Genomic DNA, 26,976 nt, shown 5'->3' with positions numbered 1-26,976 from the left:
AACGCTTCTTATGGTGACCTACCACAATAAATGTTTCTGTTGCCAATTACTTCGTAACTTCAGAGGCAAACACATTTAGTGAAACACTTTGTATATGCGGGGGTGAGTTAATTAGTATCCGCAATTTAGTCATATTTTTGTTTATTTTGGTAGTATTGTCGTTTTAAGTTGATGACGCATGCTTTGTTTATTTGTTGTTATGTCTTTGCAATTTTCAAGCTACTAGGTTAGTTTCGTTATCGCTGCCGTGGTGTTAAGCATGGCTGGTCCGCTGTCCATTTCCACCAAACAAGAGCAACGTTCATTGATCTGTTTTTTGTGATCGGAAGGCGTATCAGGGGCCGAAATTCATGGAAGACTTTCGGTACAGTACGGGGAACAGTGTTTCGCCACAACGGAGTGTCTAAGAATGGACTAAAAAATTCCGAAATGGTCGCACAAGTGTTACGTACGATGAAGGATCCGGGCGATCGTTTACCGCCACAAATGAAGAAACCATTGAGCGTTCACGTCAAATGAAACTCTTAGGCAGACGATTAACTATTGAAGAAGTGGCACATCGTCTGCAAATTAGTCACGATTCTGCCTACGAAATCATCCACAACAGACTTGGGTTTCATAAAGTTTGTGCAAGATGGATCTCAAAACAACTCACACAGTTGCGTTAACAAACGCGCTTGGACAGCTGCAAAAAACATTTCGATCGTTATGGCAACGATGGAGACAATTTCTGGTGACGAAACATGGATCCACCATTACGAGCCAGAGAGTAAACGGCACAGTATGGAATGGAAACATCCAAATTCGTCGGGCAACAAACAGTTCAAGACCAAACCACCCGCAGGAAAACTGACGCTTACGGTTTTTTGGGACGCACAAGGTCCAGTACTGGAGCTTTATGGGGAAAGGGGCACAACAGTAAACAGTGTACGTTACAGTGAAATGCTTACTGCCAGGCTAAAGCCTGCAATTCGAAGCCAACGCCGAGGCCGGCCGCTGTGGTCTAGCGGTTCTAGGCGCTCAGTCCGGAACCGCGCGACTGCTACGGTCGCAGGTTCGAATCTTGCCTCGGGCATGGATGTGTGTGATGTCCTTAGGTTAGTTAGGTTTAAGTAGTTCTACGTTCTAGAGGACTGATGACCACAGATGTTAAGCCCCATAGTGCTAAGAGCCATTTGTGCCATTTGAACCAACGCCGAGGATTTCTGTCAAAAGGTGTTGTGGTGTTGCACAACAATGCCCGTCCGCATACTGTTGCCCAAACTGCTGAAACTCTCCAGAAACTCAAATTTGAAGTACTGGATCATCCGCCATATAGTCCCGATCTTGCCACTTCTGACTATCAGTTGTATGATCCACTCCAACAGTCCTTAAGGGGCCGTCGATTTGCCTCGGACAAAGCAGTGAAAGAAGCGGTGTTTTCCTGGCTCGCAGCTCAACCCAGAATCTGCTTTTATGAGGGCATCAGGAAGCTTGTTCAGCGATGGACCAAGTGCGTTGAAACGCAAGGAGACTACGTCGAAAAATGATGTTATTGTAAGTTTCCTATTTGATTACAATAAAATAGTATAGCAACTTTGAGGGTAATAATTGACTTACCCTCGTGCAAACATTATTTGCACAGGAACGTTCAGGTAGATAAGTAGCTGCAGCAAATATATGGTTCACGCAGTCTCAAATACAATCTTTACGCGGAATGATATTTAAAAGGTCAGTAGCGTATCTCAGAATGTTCGATGTTCCGCTTCCTTCATTATACATTATCTGCTTAAAACTGCTCAGACATCCCTTTGTGATACGGAACGGACCACTAGATGTCACGAAAGACGGACCCGCCAGATAATGTGAGGAGGAGAGGACGGTGTTGCCAGTACAGAAGCAGTAATAAACAGCAGAATGAATCGGCTGGAGAGAGCAGTGGCTTCGAACATGCAGTAATCGTAGGATGCTACCTGAGTGACAAATCCATCTGGACCATTTGAAGCCTTTTAAACTGGAAATTTGTGAATTGGTGGTAAAGTCCTATGGAACCAAACTGCTGAGGTCATCAGTCCCTAAGTTTACACACTACTTAATCTAACTTAAGCTAATTTACGCTAATAACGAGACGCACACACCCATGCCCGAGGGAGAACTCGAACGTCCGGCGGAGGGACCCGCGCGGACCGTGAAACGACGCCTCTGACTGCGCGGCTACCTCGGGCGGCGAACCCTTTTAAAGCTGCCCTAGTCGGTTGTTTGTGAAGTGATCGTGAAGTGCAAACGCGAACGAACAATCTCAGCTAAACCAAGAACCGGTAGACCCACGTACTGACGGACAGAGGTCCTTTAGCATTGCGGAGGACTTATGTTAAAGACTACTTGGGATCAGACGATGCAATCACTAGTGAGTGCTCCAGCTATCACAACAACTATGCGCTGGCAGTTAAAAAGGCCAGAGTTCAGTGGTCGAGCGGTCCTGATAAGCCAATTATTTCTATAGTCAGTGCTCAGTGACTTTTGAAGTGGGCCAAGGATCGATGCCACTGGGTAGTGGAACACTGGAAATGGGTGATTTGGGTGACGAATCACGCTATACCCCGTTGCAAATCGGATGGGAAGATTTGGGTTTTGCGAATATCTGGAGAACTTTATCTGCCATCATGTGTAATGACAACAGCGAACGGGTTTCTAGGCGCTTCAGTCTGGAACCGCGCGACTGCTACGGTCGCAGGTTCGAATCCCGCCTCGGGCATGGATGTGTGTGATGTCCTTAGGTTAGTTAGGTTTAAGTAGTTCTAAGTCATAGGGGACTGATGACCTCAGATGTTAAGTCCCATAGTGCTCAGAGCCATTTGAACCATTTTTGAACAACAGCAAAGTGCAGAGCACATACTGGGGTATTTTTCCTGGTTAGCGTGTGGTCCTATTATTGTGCTTAAGTAAGCGCTACATGCGAAAGGATATGAACGCAATTCACAACAATCAGTACTCGTACAGTAAAGGAATAATATGGAGACGATGATTGTGTATTTCAGTATGATTGTGGACTCGGTCATAAGGCAGCATCTGTGAGGCAACGATAGGTAGATAATAATATTCCTGAAATTTACTGTCAGGTCCAGAGTCATGACATGGATCAATGAAGCACCTTTGGGATTAGTTAGAACGTCGACTTCAGATTCAAGCGTCCATGTCTTATTTCTAAGCTCCTGAGGAAGAACGGGCTGTTATTCCCTCAACAGACATTCAAACACCTCATTGAAAGTGTGCCAGAGATAGTTCAAGCCACGATAAAGGCGCAGGTTGGACACAACCGATAGTGATGTCCAGTAACATAATAGGTGGCCGGATACTTCTGATCACATACTGCAATATATGTCAACATGAAGCAGTCTCAAGGCATTCGCTGCGTATCTTGTTTCGTAGAGAACCAGAAGACACAGTGAATGACTTTGGACTACGCTATGTGGACATACGCATACACTATTTGAGCCTACGACTACTAAAACCTTTGTTTAAATGGACTGTTGAAGACGATAAGACATCTAGTATTGAAGTGCAATGTACCTTAGATGTTTCTACGAGGACTACTCGGGAAGTAAGGTCTGATCAGTCGCGAAATGGAAACCTCAGTGAAAATCAAAAAGGTTTATTTGCAACTGTTACCTACACCTTCCAGCTACTTATCTACATAGTCACCGCTTCAAATGAGTCATCTGTCGTAGCGTTGTACCAACTTTCAGATATCCTTGTCACAGAAGGCAGTCGCCTGTACTTTCCGTCAATCCTCTATGCTGGTAGTCTGTGTGAAGGTATTGTCTTCACAACCAGCGGTCCGTGAGAAGAGAGATGAATCTCGGTTGGAGTCAATGACGGGCTGTGTGGTGGGTGATCGAACACTTCCCATCGGAAACGCTGCAGTGTGCGGTCAAGAGTTGTCATGTATAAGGAAACGCACGACAGTTAAGTTCTGTGAGGTTGCGTGACTTCAGGCGAAACCTCTCTCCAGGCCCTCGTAGTTGGCGGGGGACGCCATTTTCTAGGCATCCCTGCATACTCACTGTGCGGGCAACAATGAAATGAATGATTGACTCAATCGACAGGCATGCTAGAGACCCTTCTCAACACATCTGTGCAAAGATTCTTCGGAATTTCGTTGTAGTTTTCATTTCGCACCTGATCGGACCTTACTTTCCGAATAGCCATCGTATATCGTGCCGCCGTTACTTCTTCGTCGCATTGCCATCCTTCGCATGAATCATTTTATGTGTTTTCCATTATTGCTAGCCTTACAAAGTGGCGCATGAAATAAATAAATGAAAGCCATTACTCAGTAATTTCTATACTTCACGCTGCAGTAGCATGACCTCATTCAGAAATCTTCCGTGGTTTGTTTCGTGGTATGTAATAACTCAAGTTGTGTCTAGAAATCATCAGATATCAAGATAAAGAGAAACTTCAGAGCATTATGCTCCTATGAACGACGTCAAGGTTGTCAGTATGAATTCGAATTAATACAGATTCATGGCAGATTCACAAGACAGAACGTGTTGATATCAACCATTATACAAACTGATGTACTCATAAAAGTGTCATTGGTGAGTGACTAAGAAAATCTAGAACGGGTTAGACAGTATATCCAGTTAGCGCACTGAATGAAAGATTAGCTTTAAATGTATGTAATCAATGATAACTTTCATAAACACGAGGAAGAATCTGGTATGTACACATGCATAATGCGTACAAATGCAGAGTCCGATTTTATCCGATTGTAAGATTATGGTAAACGTTTGGTAATTATTTAAGTGCCTGGAGAAACGATATGCAGGTAGATTCTGGTTGACGACAATGCGAAATCAGTAGCAGCAGAACTCAGTGGAAAATTCAGATTTTATTGGGAGGTTTCTGGGAATGTGAAGTGCGACCCTGTATTTAATCGCATACAACACAAAAGTATGACTAAATCTAAATTATTTCTGTAATATTTGGAATAAACTAGGCAGCGGGCACCGAAGTAATTCACATGAGCTTTAGGGATCGTTAGGTGTCGGTATAGTAGTCACCAAATCTTAAAAACGTTCTTAGAAATCAGAAATGTAAAGGTTTGAAAAGTAAGGAGATGTCATTCTCGCAATCGCTATTGCATAGATTTTGAGAACCATTGTTCGAGACAGATTGTCACATGTTTCTTCCGTATCCATCGCACAATTTTTAAACTAATTTTCATCACTTAATATTATATACGAGGCAGCGTGCTACAGAAACACAGGCTGAAAACCTGCTGAAAAATTAAACACTTCAAAAATTTCTACGGAAATTCTATATAGGCAGAGCAATAAATTAAACAATCGCTAAAGATTAGCATATTTCCTGATATGGGTCCAGAATAAAACAAATAAGCAAGCCACCTTATATATACAGGGTGATTATCAATTCATTATACAAAAATTACCTTCAATTGTGGAAATTGTAACAAACTTACAGAAATATTTCATGCAGCATTGTATGCAGTATAGCTTCAAGTTTTATTTACAAATGTTCAATGTTACTACATTTTGTAACACGACAGATCGCATCTGTTATTAGTTCCCTGCCAAATCCTGCGAAGCAAGTCTTGATGTATGGTGGCAACTGCACGTGCCATCCGTTGTTGCAGCGCGTCGAGGTTTCCAGGAAGCGGAGGAACAAACACTTGGTCTTTAATGCGACCCCATATAACACAAGTCCGTTGGGGTTAAACCAGGTGACCGTGGTTGCCACGACGCTGTACCATCAAGTCCAATGCAAATCAGCACACTCGCAGATGCGCGACAACTTCACGATGAAGATTTGGTGGTGCACCATCTCGCTGGAAAATAAATTCTGTGTCAATGTCCTAATGCAACTGAGGCACTAGATAATGTTCAAGCATATCCAGTTACGATATGCCAGTTACAGCTGACTCGGCAAAAAAAGGAGCGACCACTGGTACGGAAGGTCGCTTCGTCACTGAAAAATATTTTATTGAGAAAATCACCTTCAGTATGCATTCTGTTAAACATTTACACAAAAAACTCGGCTCGTTTTTCTTTCTCAGTTTCTCTTAAGGTTTCCAACAGTGCCTTTGAATGAAAGGCGTTTCCGTAATACCGTCCATACTGTAACACTAGGCGTATTCAATTCTAAGCTGGCACATTCGCTGGATTACCTGTACTATGAATGTAAGGCTGTCGAACTTGTTCAATTGCTGCACCAGAAAAGACTGCTGGCCGACCCTGACATTGCGTTCTTTGTGATACGCAGCCAGTTTCGGTGAAACGATTCTACCTATTATTAACAGTTTTTCTTTGAGGTGCTGACTTGCAATATTTACTCGTGGATTGTCTCTGAACTGTAGTAGCGGATTTGGATTCATTAAACTATAAACAACACTGACCATGCTCTTCATCGTCATATGACCCCATGATGACTTTTGGACTATCTCAATCGCGAGTTCCACCTGGCAGGAACGTTGGGAAGTATCGGTGTTAGGCAGGAGTAAAGCTTGAAGATGTACTGGATTAAGTGCTGTAAGTTATCTACCCTTTTCACAATTAAAGGTTACTTTTGCGTAACTAATTTCTAAACCAACACACGTTTTAATTCCAACACTTCATACTTGATCTGTCATTCTTTTATTTCCTCTTGGTTCCTATACCTATTGTATATCATCCATCCTCCCTGTAGCCTATACCCATATCTCCGAGAATTTCGAACATCTTGCACCATTTTTAAGTTGTTGCACGCTTTTTCTAGGTTGAAAAATCGTATGACGCTGTCCTAATTTTCTTAAGTCTTGTTTCCATCAAACGCAAGGTCAGAACCACCTCTCTGTCGTCTTTACCTGTCCTAAAGCCAAATAGATCGTCACGTAAGAGATGCTCTGTTTTTTAATATGGTCAGTAACATGAATGAATAAGATATTAGGGTGATTCTGCACAAATTCTCGCAGTTTCTGGCCTTCGTAACTTCGGAACTGTGAAGTCTGTTACTCGTATATTACACAAGTGAGATACACTACAGGAAACTGAAGTACGAAAATTTTTCTTTCAGTTTTGTTGTAACTGTGTGTGGCTGTTAGCAATGAATAAAAGATCGAAGTGTAGTTATTTATGGGGATATTTTTATAAGAGTCTAAAGTAGCAAAGTGATCCAATACGGTGTTTCTGGTCATGGAGAAGTAGAAAGATTATGTACCAGTCAGATGTGAGGAACCTTGAGGAAATATCTGGAGCGACTGAATACAACATTAGGTTTATCATTTGAGAGACAGAATGTTTCAGTAAAACGAAACAATTGATCTGCTTCATTGTGATGCAGTTTCTGAGCAGATTTATAGGTTTACTATGGAGACTCCACGCTCTCCTCCGGTGGCTAATTTATTTACGGGAGATGTCGAAGACAAAGCACTCGATTGCGAAAGTTTTAAACCAACGGTCTTCTAGAGGTATGTGGACGACACATATGTAATCTGGCCTCACGGGAAGGTTGAATTACACCCATTTCTTGAGTTAAGTAGAACCGCCAAATGGAAAACAGGCAGGCATTCACTGATAACAGCTTCAGTTAAATAAGATTATCAAATAGAAAACAGGTATGACTCCAAAGATAACAGCATCAGCTAAGTGAAATAACTAAATAGAACACAGGCAGCCTTCTTTAATGACAGCCTCAGTTAAGAGGACGTACCCCTGAACGGGCTGTATTTTTAGCATTATCTTCAGCCTCGTAGTGCAACTTATCTATAAATGAGAGGTAGCTCGAAATTCTTACACACAATTAGGGTCATTATTCAAAGCATTTCCCAAAAACTCATTGAGATATTTATTATCTTTTGGTACTGACAACAATATTTATGATAGTATAAAAAACGGAACACTATTTCTCTGCAGTACCATTTCCTCTTGGAACCACTGACTGTAGGGATTGGAAAAGAGTCAGAGTACAGACAACATTCAGATAAGTGTTTTATGCCTTCTATTTCCTTCCAAGATCTGATCTATGAAAAAGACCAGTAATTTATTTTACTACGACAAAAATAATTAAAAATGTACCTCTCTGACATCATCATCACGTTATAAATTTCTTAGGAAATCGTAGGCAAGAGAGATAGAGGAGGTCATTTTAAATATCTGTACCAGTATTTGTGATTTTAACTTTAGTCATTTAGGAGAAAAGTTTACCTGAATGATGAAAATTCAAGTTTTCGGTAAATCGCAAAAGAAGGTCTACAGATTTATTAACTTACCACTATGCTCGTTAAGAACATTCCAGGGGCATACTCCAGTTGTCCTCCTGTTTCCTTATCCTCCATACTCTTTCTCTTCATTCTTTTCTTTATCCCTGACTCCTTGGTAGCGGCTTCTGCAGCTGTCTCTGCTTCGGTTACCCGCCGCTTGTCAATAGCAGTATGAGCTGAAGCCATATTCCTTCCAGTCAGGATGTTCATATTCTTCATAACGTTGGTCCATGAAAGTGCACCATCATTGAATGTTATTACTGCATCCATTACACCATCTTCAGCATTGTCAGCCCAACAAATACAGCTTTGGGTGTTCTCTCCCATATACAGCTGTTGAAGCATTCATTTGCATTCTGAGAGAGACCAAGCATACATTTCCTAAGTAGATTTTTTATTTGCCAGATCCCTATATATAGGCCTAATTGCCTCCATTACAGCAAGTGGTAAGGAATCCTTTTGGGTATACTGTATACCTGTAGCAGTGCTCAACAAGTAGTTGCACCACGAATCTTCCCCTTTTGGACACAAAGCATGCTGTGGGGTTTCATCTGTTGACACTATGTGTTGCCCAAACAGCTCGTCTCATGATCTCCAAATCTCCTACATTTCTCCTTATTGCTAATCCATAATACTGAGTCAAAGAATCAATTTCACTTTTTGTAAGACGACGTGGACCACCTATGTGTTTTCCGTCTGACAGTGTTTTCCACTGATGTCCTTACACAAATTTCTCAGCCGAGCTCCAATTCTTTTCTGTACATGCCGAACACATTCAAGATTTTCTATCAGAGTGACCCAATATGGTCTGCCATTAACAATAGTGGTATGTCCTTTACAGTCTCCATCCCCAAGGTAGCCTACATACCTCACACCACGACTAACCTCTGATCTTCTAAAAATGTTTAGAAGTCCTTCAGTTTGTATGTTTCCACTTGGGCCATCAAATTTCGTTACAAAAACATGGGTGATAATAAATTTACTTAAACAACCCTGTAAGTGCATTGTTAGACATTCACAATCTACTACTTTATCAGTTTCCATAAATGTGGCAGTTATAACCCCATTCAGAGAAGTATGACCTCTCTTCTGCCAAGATCCGTCAAATGCTGCTACAATGTCCTTATTCTCAGACAAGGCTACTGCTTCTTCTGCTGTTTGTTTTCGTTGAATGTTCACTTACTCCGCATAAAGCTTTTTGTATTAATTTATTGTATCTGTCAAACCTCAGTGGAGGTGGAGGCAAATCCATCACTACACAAAAAGTCTGGACAGCTCCCCTTCCCCTTCCAATACCTCGTATTGCATTAGCAAGCTGAATACTTACACTGTAATGTCAACTAGCAGTTACTGGCGATCGTATAGTATCACTGTTCATCTTACACGAGTTACAGGCAATCACTAACCGACTTGAAAAACCCTTCCTTGCTGAAATGTCCTCAGAAACGTCAATACTCTCTTCACAATTGCAGTACTTACATTTCATAGCACCCTTCAAAAGTCTTGGCAGCATATTTAGGTTCACAATAGCGCTTCCGTCGTTATTGGTGCTCACAATACTACTAGGCTTGTTCTTATTACATTCAGAAAGCGAAAGTTTACGTCTAGAGCCATTGCCTGTAGATACAGTTTCTGTCTCTGAGCACTATGCAACTTAACTTCTGAGGTCATCAGTCGCCTAGAACTTAGAACTAATTAAACCTAACTAACCTAAGGACATCACACACCTCCATGCCCGAGGCAGGATTCGAACCTGCGACCGTAGCGGTCGCTCGGCTCAGGACTGTAGCGCCGAGAACCGAAAGGCCACTACGGCCTGCAGACACAGTTTCTGCGGGCTACTTTTGAAGCAACAGATGTGTGTTATTCAGTTCTGTTTGAACTGGTTGCCGCGAAACTTCCGTTTGGAGGTAAATTTCTTTATTATCGACATTGCAGCACAGGAAACACCGAAATCATTTGGTCTCAGATGTTAGTTTACATTCGAACCAAATCCTTCTAGACTTGCCTGTACTTCGGTTCTGGGAGTCAGTGCCTTCTAGAATACACCTGTGTTAACGATCCGTAACTAACGACGGAAGAAAAGAAAGAACAAGTTAATGTATCACGTATTCTGACGCACTTCAAACTGACAGATGGGCGTGGCCCCTGTGCAACATTACGTTCAACTTCAATTTTAGAACGAACGAAAAATGATAATGCCCATAAACTACACATTTTGGAAATCAGCATGAGATGCTCTTTTCTACAGTCTAAGAAACTTTTTCTCAAATTTTTGGTCATTTTCATGAGCATGTCCCCTTGTTACCAAATAGAAAACTATCAGGCCTTCATTGATAAAATCTTCAATTAAGAAAGATTACCAAATAAACTTTGACTATTGCCTTCTCGCCATGTAACTTCATGGCTTCTACATTTTCATTCTGATGAATACATCCGTAGACGTCGTCTTGGGTATTACTAACCGCTTCAACTTAGAGGAGATGAAACCTAAGTAAATGTATTAAATTATATTTGCAACCGGTTGCCTGTGTTATTTCTCCACTGAAATTTACAAACCGTTGCTGAAAGGCAGTCATTTTCAAAACAGGATGACTGATTTCTTTGTAACGCGGGTGTGCATCAGTTTCCTTGTGGAAAATTTAATAAGTCTTATACAGATCAGACAACACGCACCGTTCGTAAGACGTGTGTGGAACAAAGAAGATACACACGCTTACTACAGACAAATAATTCAGTTGTGGTAGAGCATTGTACAGATACGGGTCATTCGATTAACTAACGTGTAGATTTTAACACCCACCTCCTCCTTTTGGGATTCTGTTTTCAAGGAATTCATAGGAATTAGATTAACCAGTAACTTCATAAACAGAACTAATGGTTTTAATTTGGATAAGGCATGTAGATTAAAAATGAACAAACTGCAAAACGGTCAAAATTTAAGGAGATGGAACCTGGATAAACTGAAAGAACAGAGGTTATAGAGAGTTTCAGAGAAAGCATTAGGGAACGATTGATAAGAACGGGGGAAAGAAATACAGTAGAAGAAGAATCGGTAGCTTTGAGAGATGAAATAGCGAAGAGAGCAGAGGATCAAGCAGGTAAAAAGACGAGGGCTAATAGAAATCCTTGGATAACCGAAGGGATATTGAATTTAACTGATGAAAGGAGAAAATATAAAAATGCAGTAAATGAAGCAGGCAAAAAGGAATACAAAGGTCTCAAAAATGAGATCGACGGGAAGAGCAGAACAGTTAAGCAGCAATGGCTACAGGACAAATGTAAGAATGCAGAGGCACATATCACTAGGGGTGAGATAGATACTGCTTACAGGAGAATTACAGAGACTTACGGACAAAAAGAGAACCACTTCTCTGAATATCAAGGGCTCAAATGGAAAATCGGTTGTAAGTTGTAAGCAAATAAGAGGGCAGAAAGGTGGAATGAGTATATAGAGGGTCTATACAAGGGCGATGTACTTGAGGGCAATATTATTAAAATGGAAGAGGACGTATACGACGATGAGATGTGAATACTGCGTGAAGAATTTGACAGAGCACTGAGAGACCTAAGTCGAAACAAGGCCCTGGGAGTAGAGAACATTCCATTAGAGCAGCTGATACCCTTGGGAGACCCAGTCCTGACAAAACTCTACTATCTGATGAGCAAGATGTATGAGACAGGCGAAATACACTCAGCTTTCAAGAAAAATATGTGAATTCCAATCTCAAAGAAAGCAAGTGTTGACGGGTGCGAAAATTACTAAACTATCTGTTTAATAAGTCACGGCTGCAAAATACTAACAAGAATTCTTTACAGACGAATGGAAAAACTGTTATAAGCCGACCTAGGGGAAGATCGGTTTGGATTCCGCAGAAATGTTGAAACACGTAAACCAATACTGACCCTAAGATAGATTAAGGAAAGGCAAACCTTCATTTCTGGCATTTGTAGATTTACAGAAAGATTTTGACAGTGTTGACTGGAATACTCTCTTTCAGATTCTGAAGGTGGCAGGGATCAAATACAGGGAGCGAAAGGATATTTACAGTTTGCACAGAAACCAAATGGCAGTTATGGGAGTCGAGGGTCACGAAAGGGAAGCAGTGATTGAGAAAGGAATGAAACAGGGTTGTAGCCTATCTCCGATGTTATTCAATCTGTATACTGAGCAAGCAGTAAAGGAAACAAAAGAAAAATTCAAAGTAGGAATTAAAATCCATTGAGAAGAAATAAGAACTTTGAGGTTTGTCGACGACATTGTAAGTCTGTCAGAGACTGCAAAGGTCTTGGAAGAGCAGTTGAACGGAATAGACAGTGTCTTGAAAGGAGGATATAAAATAAACATCAACAGAAGCAAAACTAGGCTAATGGAATGTAATCGAATTAAATCAGGTGATGCTGAGGGAATTAGATTAGCAAATGAGACACTTAAAGTAGTAGATATGTTTTATCTATTTGAGGAGCAAAATAACTGATAATGGTCGAAGTAGAGACTGGCGATAGCAAGAAAAGCGTATCTGAAGAAGAGAAATTTGTTAACGTAGAGTGTAGATTTAAGTGTCAAGAAGTCTTTTCTGAAAGTATTTGTATGGAGTACAGCCATGTATGGAAGTGGAACATGGACGATAAATAGTTTAGACAAGAAGACAATAGAAGCTTTTGAAATGTGGTGCTATAGAAGTCTGCTGAACATTATATGGGTGGATCACGTAACTAATGAAGAGGTACTGAATAGAATTGAGGAGAAGAGGAATTTGTGGCAGAACTTGAAGAGAAGAAGGGGTCGGTTGGTAGGACACTGAGGCATCAAGAGGTCATCATTTTAGTACTGGAAGGAAGTACGGAGGGTAAAAACTGTAGAGGGAGACCAAGGTATGAATACTCTAAATAGATTCAGAAGGACTTAGGTTGCAGTAGTTACTCGGAGATGAAGAAGCATGCACAAGATAGAGTAGCATGAAGAGCTGCATCAAACCAGTCTCTGGACTGAAGACCAGAACAACAACAAGGCATGGAATCTTGCTCTTGGTGTAATGAAACTGCCGAGAAGCAGTGAAGCTGTTACTGCTGCCGAATATACATCGATAAGCAATCAAATGTCTGAACACTTTCACCACAGGTGACGCTTGTGTTAATATACCTCTTTGCCGCCTACCAGTATCTGTGCCCCGAATGCGCAGTACCGCCGCGATGGAGTATACAAAGCCGCGCTTGGGACCTTACCTTGTCGACAGTCTTTCTAGTCAGTCTAAACTTGGCCGAACGATACGTGGCTGAAATAGCAGTGGAAGAAGTAATATTTACGCGGCTGGATGTCCTATATTTAGGAGATTCTTCGTTGTACGTCACTGCCTACATGGAACCTACCGTAGGCTTCTGGAACCTGTCGCCTGGTGGGACCTGGAATGTTGCAGCCTGTTAATCAAGATTCGTAGTTTCGCTCTGCCCTGTAAGTGGTGCGCGATGCGGCGCCGGACTCACCATCTCGCGGGTGTTCCGCAGCGGCACGCCTCCCTTCCACCAGGTGACGACGGGCGGCGGCCTCGTGCCCACCACCTCACAGCTGATCTCGTACGTGTTGTCCGCCGACAGCGGCCGCCTCTGGCTCGTCAGCTGCACCCACAGCGGACGCACTGCAACAGGCAACGGGCCGCTAGTGTTATTCTCAGAGCAACATCGCAAAGCATGTACACAACAGCACAGAACAGTGGCGCCTGTGCAGTCCGCGCCTTGTAACGTGCGTAAACGAGTACACTGCGTGCCGAAAAGAGTAAAGCACCCAGAAAGGGATGACGAAACGAAATGAAACTTCACGGGTTGAGAGAATGCGTAATATTATTCCAGTGATTAAAAAAATCGAATAAAAATTACGAAGTACTTGACAGTGTTAACTTAAACATTATACAGATAGTTCATACAGACACGTGCCAATTGTGGACGAGCATTGTCCTGTTGAAAATGGCACCACGATGCTGTCACATGAGAGGTAACGCACGAGGACGCACGATGTCCGTGAAATACCGTTGTGCCGTCAGAGTTCCCTCACTCACAGCAAGCTATGATCTGAAGTCGTACACGACGACTTCCCACACCAGGAGAAATTCTGTCATGCTTCTCCAAAACACTGCAAGTATAGGTCGTCTTCCCAGGTTGCCGCAGAGCAGTGCAGAACTGCGATTCATCACTGAATCCGATACCATTCATCCATGGTTCTCAGTTACGATATACTTGGTGCTCCTTAGGACGATTCTCCATTGTGATCATCAGGCGTTGTCGAATGGATCATCCCTGGTAGTACAGACCTCTGATTCACCGCTGTACACAGTCCGACGCCATGCATCAGCGTATCATGGTTCCCGGTTACGATATGCTTGGTGCTCAATACGGCGATCCTGTTTTGTGGTGGTCAGGCCTGGTCGTCTGGAATCTTGGCGATGAGTATGCTGATCCACATGTTCACATGCAGTTCCACCGCTGGCTATTGTCGTACCCGAATGCCCCATAGATGTAGATATTGCACGATTCGACCAGGCAGCCAAACAGAAAGCAACAATCAGGCCCCTTTCAAAGTGTAACAATCGCTGACAACAAGGTTCCACATGTACATGCCCCTTAGCCATGTGTGCTTCGCAGTGGTCACTCATCATCTACACTGTTGCAATTCAATATGTATTCTAACAGGTCTGGTGATAACCCTACACCTCAACAACAATAATAGGTAAAGGAACGTAAGGCGAAGGTTAGGGCACCATGTACCATCATGGGTCATCTTTGTTACTCCGAAATTGACATAAATATCTCTGTAACAGGTAGGTCCCTGGCAGTCACAATTTCTGTTAATTACAACACAAACTTAGTAAGATACCAGAACAGATCAATAAAAACAAGTAGGCCACGATTAACAAGAGTTTCAGCAAACCCAGATTACGAAATAGTTCTTTATTTTATTAAGAGGGAAAAGGCAAGCCTTTAATAACAACAGCTTAACAGGCCTCCCATAATAACAGCTTAAGTTATGTAAAATTATCAAACAGAAAACAAGCAGGAATTCAATGATAACAGCACGAGTTAAGTAGAACTGCCAAATGGAAAACAGGCGGGCCTTCAATCATAACAGCTTCAGTTAAATAAAATTACCAAATAGAAAACAGGCATGCCTCCAATGATAAGAGCATCAGTTAAGTGAAATTACCATATAGAAAATAGGCAGCCTTCTTTAATAACAGCTTCAGTTAAATAAGACTACCAAGCTGAAAACAGGTGGGTCTTCATGAATAACTGCTTCAGTTAAGGAACCAACAGTTTGAATTTCCTCATCAGAAGCGATGCACCAGAAGGCTTATCGCAAGAAGCACAGGATACGTCAAATACGAAATCCACGAAAGGTTACAACGAGCTAATCGGCCTTCCAACGCCCTTTTCGTAGAGTAAATACCGGCAAAACAAATATTAACTCAGCAAGGTTAATTACTTGAAAGCAACAATAACTAGCCATAAGATACACCCGCGTTACTGCAAGATACCGTCTCTACAACAACGGCAAACGCCCGAAAGAAAACTAGGCCGGCAAACGCAATTACACAACCTCAGCAATTGCAAATTTTGAGATCTAGGCACTATCTAAACCAATATAATGAACAGAGCGATGACGTCTACAATTCCCGGTGTCTCGAAACTGGCGCCCGGCCGTATTACGAGAGAGAGGTACTTATGTGGTGTTCGAATATGTTTGACAGGGATGTCGGCTAACACCCAACTACACTCCTGGAAATTGAAATAAGAACACCGTGAATTCATTGTCCCCGGAAGGGGAAACTTTATTGACACATTCCTGGGGTCAGATACATCACATGATTACACTGACAGAACCACAGGCACATAGACACAGGCAACAGAGCATGCACAATGTCGGCACTAGTACAGTGTATATCCACCTTTCGCAGCAATGCAGGCTGCTATTCTCCCATGGAGACGATCTTAGAGATGCTGGATGTAGTCCTGTGGAACGGCTTGCCATGCCATTTCCACCTGGCGCCTCAGTTGGTCCAGCGTTCGTGCTGGACGTGCAGACCGCGTGAGACGACGCTTCATCCAGTCCCAAACATGCTCAATGGGGGACAGATCCGGAGATCTTGCTGGCCAGGGTAGTTGACTTACACCTTCTAGAGCACGTTGGGTGGCACGGGATACATGCGGACGTACATTGTCCTGTTGGAACAGCAAGTTCCCTTGCCGGTCTAGGAATGGTAGAACGATGGGTTCGATGACGGTTTGGATGTACCGTGCAATATTCAGTGTCCCCTCGACGATCACCAGTGGTGTACGGCCAGTGTAGGAGATCGCTCCCCACACCATGATGCCGGGTGTTGGCCCTGTATGCCTCGGTCGTATGCAGTCCTGATTGTGGCGCTCACCTGCACGGCGCCAAACACGCATACGACCATCATTGGCACCAAGGCAGAAGCGACTCTCATCGCTGAAGACGACACGTCTCCATTCGTCCGTCCATTCACGCCTGTCGCGACACCACTGGAGGCGGGCTGCACGATGTTGGGGCGTGAGCGGAAGACGGCCTAACGGTGTGCGGGACCATAGCCCAGCTTCATGGAGAATGGTCCTCGCCGATACCCCAGGAGCAACAGTGTCCCTAATTTGCTGGGAAGTGGCGGTGCGGTCCCCTACGGCACTGCGTAGGATCCTACGGTCTTGGCGTGCATCCGTGCGTCGCTGCGGTCCGGTCCCAGGTCGACGGGCACGTGCACCTTCCGCCGACCACTGGCGACAACATCGATGTACTGTGGAGACCTCACGCCCCACGTGTTGAGCAATTCGGCGGTACGTCCACCCGGCCTCCCGCATGCCCACTATACGCCCTCGCTCAAAGTCCGTCAACTGCACATACGGTTCACGTCCACGCTGTCGCGGCATGCTACCAGTGTTAAAGACTGCGATGGAGCTCCGTATGCCACGGCAAACTGGCTGACACTGACGGCGGCGGTGCACAAATGCTGCGCAGCTAGCGCCATTCGACGGCCAACACCGCGGTTCCTGGTGTGTCCGCTGTGCCGTGCGTGTGATCATTGCTTGTACAGCCCTCTCGCAGTGTCCGGAGCAAGTATGGTGGGTCTGACACACCGGTGTCAATGTGATCTTTTTTCCATTTCCAGGAGTGTATGTAGGTACTGCGTGACGTGGGGAGTCGAGGTGGAGGTCCAGCCACAGCACGTTATTGCTTCGGTTCAGAAAACACCATCAGCTCACACCGTTTAGGATATCATGTTAACAAACAACCAAGGCCAGTATAGATCCTCGAAAAGCAAACGACAGCCACAATTCAAGGAATCAACTGTTGGTGAAATAGGTTAGCTAAGAAATCGCAATGATCCCAACAGACCTATGGGTATTAATAAGAAAATAACAATTAAAACCTCAAAATCAAAAACTTAACTGATATTCAAAAATCGAAGCTGAAGTTTGCGGGTCCAAAGGTGGCCCAGAATTCAGCACAGCGAGACTGGCTTCAGCTCTCTATCGGTGTCACGTCCCACGGCTGACTGGCCAGGCTACGCACGAAGACTGCACTCGAAGTCAGCCACGGATTCAAATCGGACCACAAATATGCCCACCAACCAGTCGCTGGGCGCCTTGCCCGAGACGTCTGCGCGAGTGCTCGCCCTACACGCCGGGCCGGCCTCTCACACCGTCCTCCTTGCTCCGTTACGACTCCCCCACTCGACCCCTCCCTCCCCCCTGCCCACTAACTACACACTGTATCACCATCAACAAGCTCGAGCAAAGATCAAAAAATGGTTCAAATTGCTCTGAGCACTATGGGACTTAAGTGCTGAGGTCATCAGTCCCCTAGAACTTAGAACTACTTAAACCTAACTAACCTAAAGACATCACACACATCCATGGCCGAGGCAGGATTCGAACCTGCAACAGTAGCGGTCGCGCGGGTCCGCACTGTTGCGCATAGAGCCGTTCGGTCACAACGGCCGGCGAGCAAAGATCTTAGTGGCCTCAAACCAGAGGAACATGACATGATATATTGAGCTAGTGGCGCCACGAATTCGAAAGACGACGCCAGCAACCCGAAAAGGCTCACTAAAATCAACCACGGTTACCACAAAGCTTGCTAAATATAACACTATTTACTCATTCCTCATTCTCAAAACAGAATCAAAACAGCCGCTTAAGTAAGGCCCAGAGTAAAGCAATTAAATACAACTCGCTGCCATTTTTGATAAAGAGAAGCCACCTGGCACCTTACACTGATGGACAACATAAGAGTAGTACATAATACCCAGACTTACATTTTCTGTTTTCTTCTCCAAACGAAATTGATTACAGCTTAACTGAATACGTATGGTATCTTGTCGGTGGAGCTAGGATTCTCTCTTTATAGAGATGCCTTTGAAAATATCAACCAAGTGAAGTTTACATATACTGAAAGCCAAAACGTGACCACTGCCCACGGCGACGTAGGATTTCGCCCGGTGGCGTTGCGGGCACGTGACGGGGTAACAAAAGTTTGTAAGCGGAGCAGACACGGATGTGGGATCACCCTAGCGAAGATATGGGCTCCAAACGGGGAAATCCATTGAGATAAGGGTCTTCGAAAATAGCAGATTATTATTAAGCTGAACATGTGGACGAGTATCTCGAAAACGGCAAAGCTCGTCGAATGCTACGGTCGTGAGCATCTACGGAAAGAGATAGGACAGTGAAACTACCATTAGGCGCTAAATAGATGGTTGTCCACGACGCTTCACACAACGTGGCAACGAAGGCTTTTCTGCTCTAAAAAAGCAGGATAGATCGTTATCTGTAGCATCTCTGCTGAAATGGCACAATGCTGGTGCATACACGAGTGTTTCAAAGTGCACCGTTCGTCGTCCATTGTTGAACGTGGAACCGCGCAGCAGACCATCCCCATGTGTAAACATTTTGATCCAACGGCATCGTCAATTAGGATTCCAGTTGGTACGAGACCTTCGGGATTCCACCGTCGATCGATGGAAACGTGTCGGCTTATCGGGTGAATCACATTTTTGCTACACTAGTTCGACAGTCTTCTCCACAAATGCCGTCACCGAGGTGAACGGCGAATCGAAACTTGCACCGCGCCACGGACGCAAGATGGTGGGAGCAGTATTATGCTATGAGAGACATTCTCGTGCGCTAGTGTCGGACCTCCTACTAATCGAAGACACGCTGACAGCTGGCAGCCACCTGCATGACTTCATGCTTGATGCCTTCCCAGACGGCGTTGTCATCTTTCACCAGTGTAACTGTCAGTGTCTCGGAACCAGCACCCTGCTACGTTGTTTGAGAAGAATTGTAGTGAACTGACGTTTATGTCTCAGCGACCAAATTCGCCTAATGTAAGCGCTATGGAAACTATCTGGGTCGCTATGGGGCGCCAACATCGCGAAGGCAAATCAGTGGCCCGTTATTAATGCGAACCGAAACTATGTCTACGAACAAGTCTACGCACAGATAAAATTTGCGTACGCTAATCACGGCCCATTATTTACGCGAATTACATGACCTACGCGTAGTAATTGTACGTACCCCACAAATCTACGAACAAACTGCGGGATCCGTGATGCCAGAATCAGTGATCTATTTCGTTGCAGAGACAAACAAACAAGCTATTAAGCAGGTGGTCATCATGATTTGGTTTATCAGTGTATATTCTGTAAATAGTCGTGCAGTAGAAAGACACAAAATGGAAATCTCGACCCGAAACATATCCAAACGATCTGAACCCGAACGTGTAAAGCAGTCAGGGCCACGTACACGACCCTTTTCAGTTGACGCACAGAAAGTGTCAGCTGTATCCGATAGTAGTGAGCCGGAGTGGCCGTGCGGTTCTAGGCGCTACAGTCTGGAGCCGAGGGACCGCTACGGTCGCAGGTTCGAATCCTGCCTCGGGCATGGATGTGTGTGATGTCCTTAGGTTAGTTAGGTTTAATTAGTTCTGAGTTCTAGGCGACTGATGACCTCAGAAGTTAAGTAGCATAGTGCTCAGAGCCATTTGAACCATTTGATAGCAGTGATACTATTCAATATCACACCAACATTTATCGACGTATATGAAGCTTTGCTAGTTTACAGTACGATTTTGGAATAAGTGAATATTTATATGTGTAGGGTTTTTAGAAATTTGAACAACGCGATGAATTCAGAAAGACATTCGTATGAGACGGTTTGTTCGAATGGGATCACTTGATTCTTTTGAATTAACCTCTTAATTTGTTATTTATTCAGAGTTACAAGTTAACTTGAAGCCAGTGGGCAGTACACTAACCAAAGAGAAAGGTACCCCAAACATTTTTGCGATATTGTAGTGCCCGTGTTATTACGAATTGCGTGCATGAATATGTGAAGGGACATCCCACTGCTTTGCACAGGCATGTGCCATATCGCATTTACCCGCCGACACCGCACAAGCGACTTTCATGTAAAATATCTCGCCCTTACAGGAACATACGGTACATGATTGATGTATGAGTACACGTTGTAGACATCTGGTTGACACCATGTGGAAGTTTGGGTTTGGCCGTGAGTCGACGGCCGGAGTGACCGTGCGGTTCTAGGCGCTACAGTCTGGAACCGGGCGACCGCTACGGTCGCAGGTTCGAATCCTGCTTCGGGCATGGATGTGTGTGATGTCCTTAGGTTAGTTATGTTTAAGGAGTTCCAAGTTCTAGGGGGCTGGTGACCTCAGATGTTAAGTCCCATAGTGCTCAGAGCCGTTTCAACCATCTTCAATTGATACTTTAGATCAGTATTAAAGAAGTCTATTACGAAAGTTGAAGTATTGTCTACCAAAAAGGTTTCGTCATTCTGGCGATACATCCGAATACAGACGACGTTTTGTAAGTCAATAGTGTTTCGACTAGTTAGATGTCCACGCATCTTTTCCACACAATGCAGTGCTCAAGACGTAGTGTTTTCGGAATTTCTTCAGTCAGTCACACAGCTGATTCAGATGGAACTTTGCCTATCTTTTGCGTTGTTAGCACTGTGATAGGTAAGAAAAATACGTCCGGCAGGAGGAAACTTAAAGCTACAGACCTACCTTTAAGGAATGAGGGACAATGCGCTGTCGACACCCGATAATATCTGACAAACTAATCTTAGCAGTATACATATATGCATATGGTGTCTGTTCTTTCGAGCATGTCCGAAAGAACAGACACTGTATCTATATAAGTACATAGTCCAGGCAATACCGGCCATGACCTTTCTATTCTGTGCGGAAGCACACATATTACCCGAACTCTTACGGGACTTGGTAAGAATATCTTCCACGAGTAATGAGTGTGTTGGGTAGGGACACTACGAATGTAGTGTGTGGACATACATAGTGAGAATGTGGGTCTCACGGGAGGTGCGTGCGAGATAGTCCCTGCTGTTGCACTATCCTTTGTGCCCTGGTTGGCTCAGATAGATAGAGCGTCTGCCATGTAAGCAGGAGATCCCGGGTCGAGTCCCGATCGGGACACATATTATCACCTGTCCCCGTTGATATATGGCAACGCCCGTCAGCAGCTGAAGGAATTAATATATAATTCTAATCTAAGCAGTGGTTAGCACACTGGACTCGAATTCGGGAGGACGACGGTTCAATCCCGCGTCCGGCCATACTGATTTAGGTTTCCCGTGATTTGCCTAAATCGCTTCATGCAAATGCCGGGATGATTCCTTTGAAAGGGCATGGTCGACGTCCTTCCCAAATTCGATGAGACCGATGACATCACCGTTTGGTTTCTTCCATCAGATCAACCCAACTAATCTAAGGCCTCTGTTTATCGTAAGCTTCCGGCCTGTTTCTTTCAGATTCTGCAAGGACCCTGCTGTGGGATTAGCAAGTGCAAGAGATTAGATCTGATGTTGTGTATGGCTTTTCCTCAGAGTCTGTGTAGTTACTGGGGCGAAACTTTTCCCTCTCAGCCGTGGCTTTGTGTCGGTCCTCGGTAGTTAATGAGGCCAGGGAGAATTGGGGGGAGGGGGGGAGGGGGTGGGGATGCCCTGGTATCACACTTGTTAGTATACCGTCGGGGAAAGGCAGGTTCACGGATTCGAATCATGTTCCATCACACAGCTTTAACTATAGGGAGTTATACTTGTTCAGAATGTTGACAAACTGTGTACAGTGATCCATGTTCGTACAAACGCACTAACACATTCGGAAAATAACTCACTTCGCCGACATTTGTGAGGCAGTTCTGTTCCACAATGCAGCTGGGGAATATAAAACAAAGGATTTGTATACTGTAAGCAAGATGTGATATTTACTTTCTGACAACAAAAGTCTAAAATGACGCAATGTGGCAGAATGTTTCTTTCTTATTATTCGAAGGACAAAAAAGATGAAATCTAATGTCGTGTGGCTAGCGCCTACCGTCGGGCAGACCGATCGTCTGGTGCAAGTCTTTTATGTTCACGCCACATTAGCCACTTGCGCGTCGATGGGGATGAGATGATGAAGACAGCGCAGTACCCAGTCCCTGAGCGGAGAAAAAAATCCGACCCAGCCGGGAATCGAACCCGAGCCCTTGGGCTTGACAGTCTCGAGCTGACTACTCAGCTTTCGAGATGGACCGGAGGATAAAAATAAGAGAAGTCCTTCCCGGTGGGCAGTGACAGGGAACGCCTCTCCGTCTTTCTGCGTAACGGCAAATTAAACTGCGGCGACGAGAACGCGCATGGTATAAAGCTGCCGTAAAGAATCGATACAAAACGGTAATGTACATAACCATTTCCGAGAATTGTTTCTAACTCGGTCGGATCGATCCGGTATCGGAGAGCTGCTTACAGATTTAAGGGAAAAGAAGAGGGGTGGGCGTAAAAACAGATAGCCCATCCCCCTCCCCTCACGCACCCTCCATCAGCTGCCTCCAAGCCGCGCTCTGTCCCTAACGATCTCATTTTTCATTCGCCGCGCATCTATAGCCGTTCTCTGAGAGGGTGGATGGATTCCGATTTACGCCGCCATTTAGTCATTCATAGCGGGCCGATCTTGTCAGTATTCGCAACGCGAGGGAAGAGGCCGGCGATGGAAGAGCATGGAGGGGCTCGTCACACAGTTGAAAGAGCGAGATTACTCACGGCACTCAAAAGCCAGCGCGCTGCTCCCACTAAAAGCAACTAGTGCGCGGCGGAGGGAATTTGTGCGCATCGCTGGAGACGTCGAATATTTCGGGCTGCTGAGTGCTTCTTTCCTAGTTCAACTATTGATACAGGTGCTCTACTAAACCCGCCCCCTTCTATTACTCACATTTTATTTATTTATCTGTGACTAATTTTTGTTTCATTCATTGTTAAACATCTCATGTTAAACAGTGTGCGTGCTTTTAAATATGCACCACTTGCCTGACGTAATCGAGAATTTTTACTTTTTCACGTGCTGTGCGAACTTTACCAACAGCAGCAAAAAGAATTAATTTATTTTACCAGCAGCTTTGTTCATTGAGACTATCTTCTTGTCAAAAACAGAACTACAGAGTACTCCTTCTGATACCAAACATGTTTATCAAGTCGCCCTGTGCCGACGATTTCTTATAACAGCAGTTAAACAAAACCGCTTGGATTTGCATCCAAACTACTCTTGATGGAAGGATACACTTTAAAAAAATATTCGTATTTCTTTTGACTGGTAAACTAGTGTAAATAAGAAAGTGAGTGTAGCTGAGGTCTTCGATACAGCTTCACCGACTCATGAAGTCACTTTTCAAGGTGACCTATACCTCGGGCTACATTACAGATGCTGAAATTTGCGAGCTTATCCAACTCACGATCAAATTATCACCATTCACATAACCTACACCTCCGCCTACGCTACAGAATAGTCACCCACTTCAACATGCGTTCCGAAAAATAACAGAGGTGTCAAAAAAATACAGTAACGTCAGTTTCCATTCTCTATCTGCGCGCGTATCAAGTCACTCCGAAACATCATTATGTCAGGGGTCAAGGCCTTCGTCCGGTCTTCGTTGATTCAGCTGAACCAAGTAGTGACTTTTACAGCGATATGTTCCCACTATACGAATGCAATTTTTTTCGACTTTAGGCTGGTGGCATCTTTTTTTTTTACATTTAGATATTTAATTTACAGGTTCGTAAAGCCTGTGTGTGCCTTAATGTTTGGCTTTAAGTGAAAACATGACAGTAATATTCAGTGCTCCAACTGTATTGCATTATCCGTCAGATTTTGTTCATTCATGTCCATGTGTATGCTTCGAACTGATAAAATGTCGTTTTATAATCCAGCCTCGACCCTCAAAAAACCGTTCAATAGCGTCAGGTTGGAACTCTACTTTCGAGAAAACTTCCTTGTTGTTCGTGGTTTTCAGTTCTTCCCTCTGCATTCACAGGAGCTTCTACCTTGACCAGGTGTGCATTGTGCTTGTTTTAGCCTTTGCTTTGTTTTCTGGAATTATTCTGTGTGCTACCTGTGCCACAACTTCTTGTCAGCTACTTCTCTCTCACATTTTTCTCGCTATTTACATACAGATAATCGTTAGGAATGTACATGAAATACGTACTGCGTTGTAATTGGATGTATCTCTGTTCCATGTAGACATGTTTCTCCGAGTTGTCCCAGCACTCTGTATGGCGACGATGTGCGTCATAAATCTACCGAAACAATATTGCATGTTTGCTTATTTTAGCTATTTCTGTCTACTTACTTCCTATCTAAGCACTTAGGAGTTATTTATCGTATAGCTACAGACGTTATATTACTGAATATGTTGCACTAACAGCCGAAGACCTGCGTAAGATTGCCACTAGAGCGTCTTAGGACAGTAACGTCCTATTTTATGATGAGGCATGTCGTGTATAGGTATTCTTGTTTTAATGTACGCGAGGGATGGCGGAATTAATCACATGAGACCTATTGTTTTACAAATTGTTCATAACAACAGTTTTCACCACGGAGCTGTATTCATAGTTTGTTGGGATCTTGTTACACATAGTATTTGCTATTTTTCTAATGCCGAAATAGTTTCTATTGTTCTGTGTCGCCTAAGGACGCTATGGCGATGTTTTCGCTCGATCACCTTGGGACGCCCAGCTTCTCATATTGAGATTTGCTCGGGACTGCATATGCCCTTATAGTATGTGACTTCAAATATGCAGCAGAAAGCGATTTTAAGCATTTTTTTTCTTTTTTTTCTTGCAGTTGTCGCGTATATGGCTATCTATAGGTTCATTGTGACTGCAGTTTATCTGGCTGTTAGTGATGCCATAGCTACTGTGGTAACACGAGGGTTTGGGTCTTGATCCGAATTTACTTTTGTTATTTGCCGTAAATAGCACTTGAAGGTTTAAGGATGTTTCATGGATTAGTTTTATTCTTTTTGGTTCTATTTTACGTTGACTGCAGGTTTTTACTAGTTTGGTCAGAGACTACTTATGTATTTGTCATGAGCCATGGGGCAGGGTTTTAACAAGTTTAGTGTAACCTATTAGTTTTTGATGCTGCAGCTCTTACATTTGTTGTCCGGCGAAAAACTTAATTTTTATTCATAGTTTATTTATAACAGACGCAGGTGAGTGAACCTTCGCACACAATAAATGTAAGCTTGAATTAATATGGATGTGTCTACTGAGAGATACAGTTCCTCTAAGTTATGATACCTCTTCAATTGTTACACTAATTATACACGATTGGGTACCCCTACGGAGCAACGCATTTGTTGTAGCCTTTTGGGGGCTCAACAGTAAATATATTATTGCAGAAGACAACTAATTATGGTTACTTTATGGTTTCATGATCTCTCACTGGTAACGTCAAATGTTGTAAGTGGTTAGGTTTGTTAAACCGTTTAGTAACAGTTACTATGATCTTTTCTTGTTGGATGTCATGTTATTGTCTAATTTGAATAGGGTGGGCGAGAAGTCCCTGTAGCGCTGCTACAACTATTTGGTATCAGATGTTATTCTGCAGTTTAATAGCTACGTTATTCCTTATCAGTTGTTGGAATTCATATTTAAAGGTTTTCGCAGTCACAGCCGAGTTTTAATTTGTAGCCACGACAGATGTGACCGGTCATAGTTACACTGCTGAGGAGCGCTTAGTGACGAGTGTGTGGGTGCGCGACCCACAGCACACAGGGCAGATATTGAGACTGATTATGGGAGCATTTCAGAAAAGATTTACTAAGGCTCTGTCGCGAAAGGCAATACTTCTGCACTGGGAAAGACGTGCTTTTGCTTTTGGCAGTGTTAAAGTCAGGCCATGGAGTGGAAGAAAGAAGACGCGAGGAGAAACATGTGCCAGAGACTCTGTGTCTATTAAACCACCTCCTCTGAACTCGACATGTAAACGTGCTCCGGAACTCGGTATATCGAAGACAATAATGAGAAATCCCATGAAATACAACCTTAAGTTCAGACTTTAGAAACCGGCGTTTGTAAACGAGTTATCACATACAGATCGGAATAAGCGCGTCTTAGCGTGTCGTGCTTTCTTAAGTCAATTTCCAAATGCAGTGAGTCATGCCAAGGTAATATTTATTTTTTCAGATGAATTGCCATTATCGCAACTCACGTGCCAATAAATATTGTCGTTTGGGCTAAAAATAGTCCTCACTACACAGTCGAGTTAGAAAGGAACCTGCCTAACGTAGTGATTTGGGCAGCAATGACATCACAACATCTGGTTTGAACGTACTTTTTTGAAGGGATACGTTACAGACGTTGTTAATACCTCAGCT

At 43.7% G+C, this 26,976-nt stretch overlaps 1 protein-coding gene across 3 annotated transcripts in view; it reads right to left on the bottom strand.

Moving 5' to 3' along the window:
• Positions 1–26,976, bottom strand: part of LOC124795136 (nephrin-like) — a 721,452-nt gene that overhangs the window by 77,863 nt on the left and 616,613 nt on the right. For all 3 annotated transcript variants that reach the window (XM_047259013.1, XM_047259011.1, XM_047259014.1), the window contains exon 6: positions 13,724–13,875. In XM_047259013.1, coding sequence (XP_047114969.1) covers positions 13,724–13,875 — 152 coding nt within the window. The remainder of the gene's footprint in view (positions 1–13,723; positions 13,876–26,976) is intronic.

This window comes from Schistocerca piceifrons, chromosome 4, assembly GCF_021461385.2.
Source record: "Schistocerca piceifrons isolate TAMUIC-IGC-003096 chromosome 4, iqSchPice1.1, whole genome shotgun sequence".
NCBI classification, from domain to species: domain Eukaryota; kingdom Metazoa; phylum Arthropoda; class Insecta; order Orthoptera; family Acrididae; genus Schistocerca; species Schistocerca piceifrons.
This window is presented reverse-complemented; position numbering and strand designations above follow the sequence as displayed.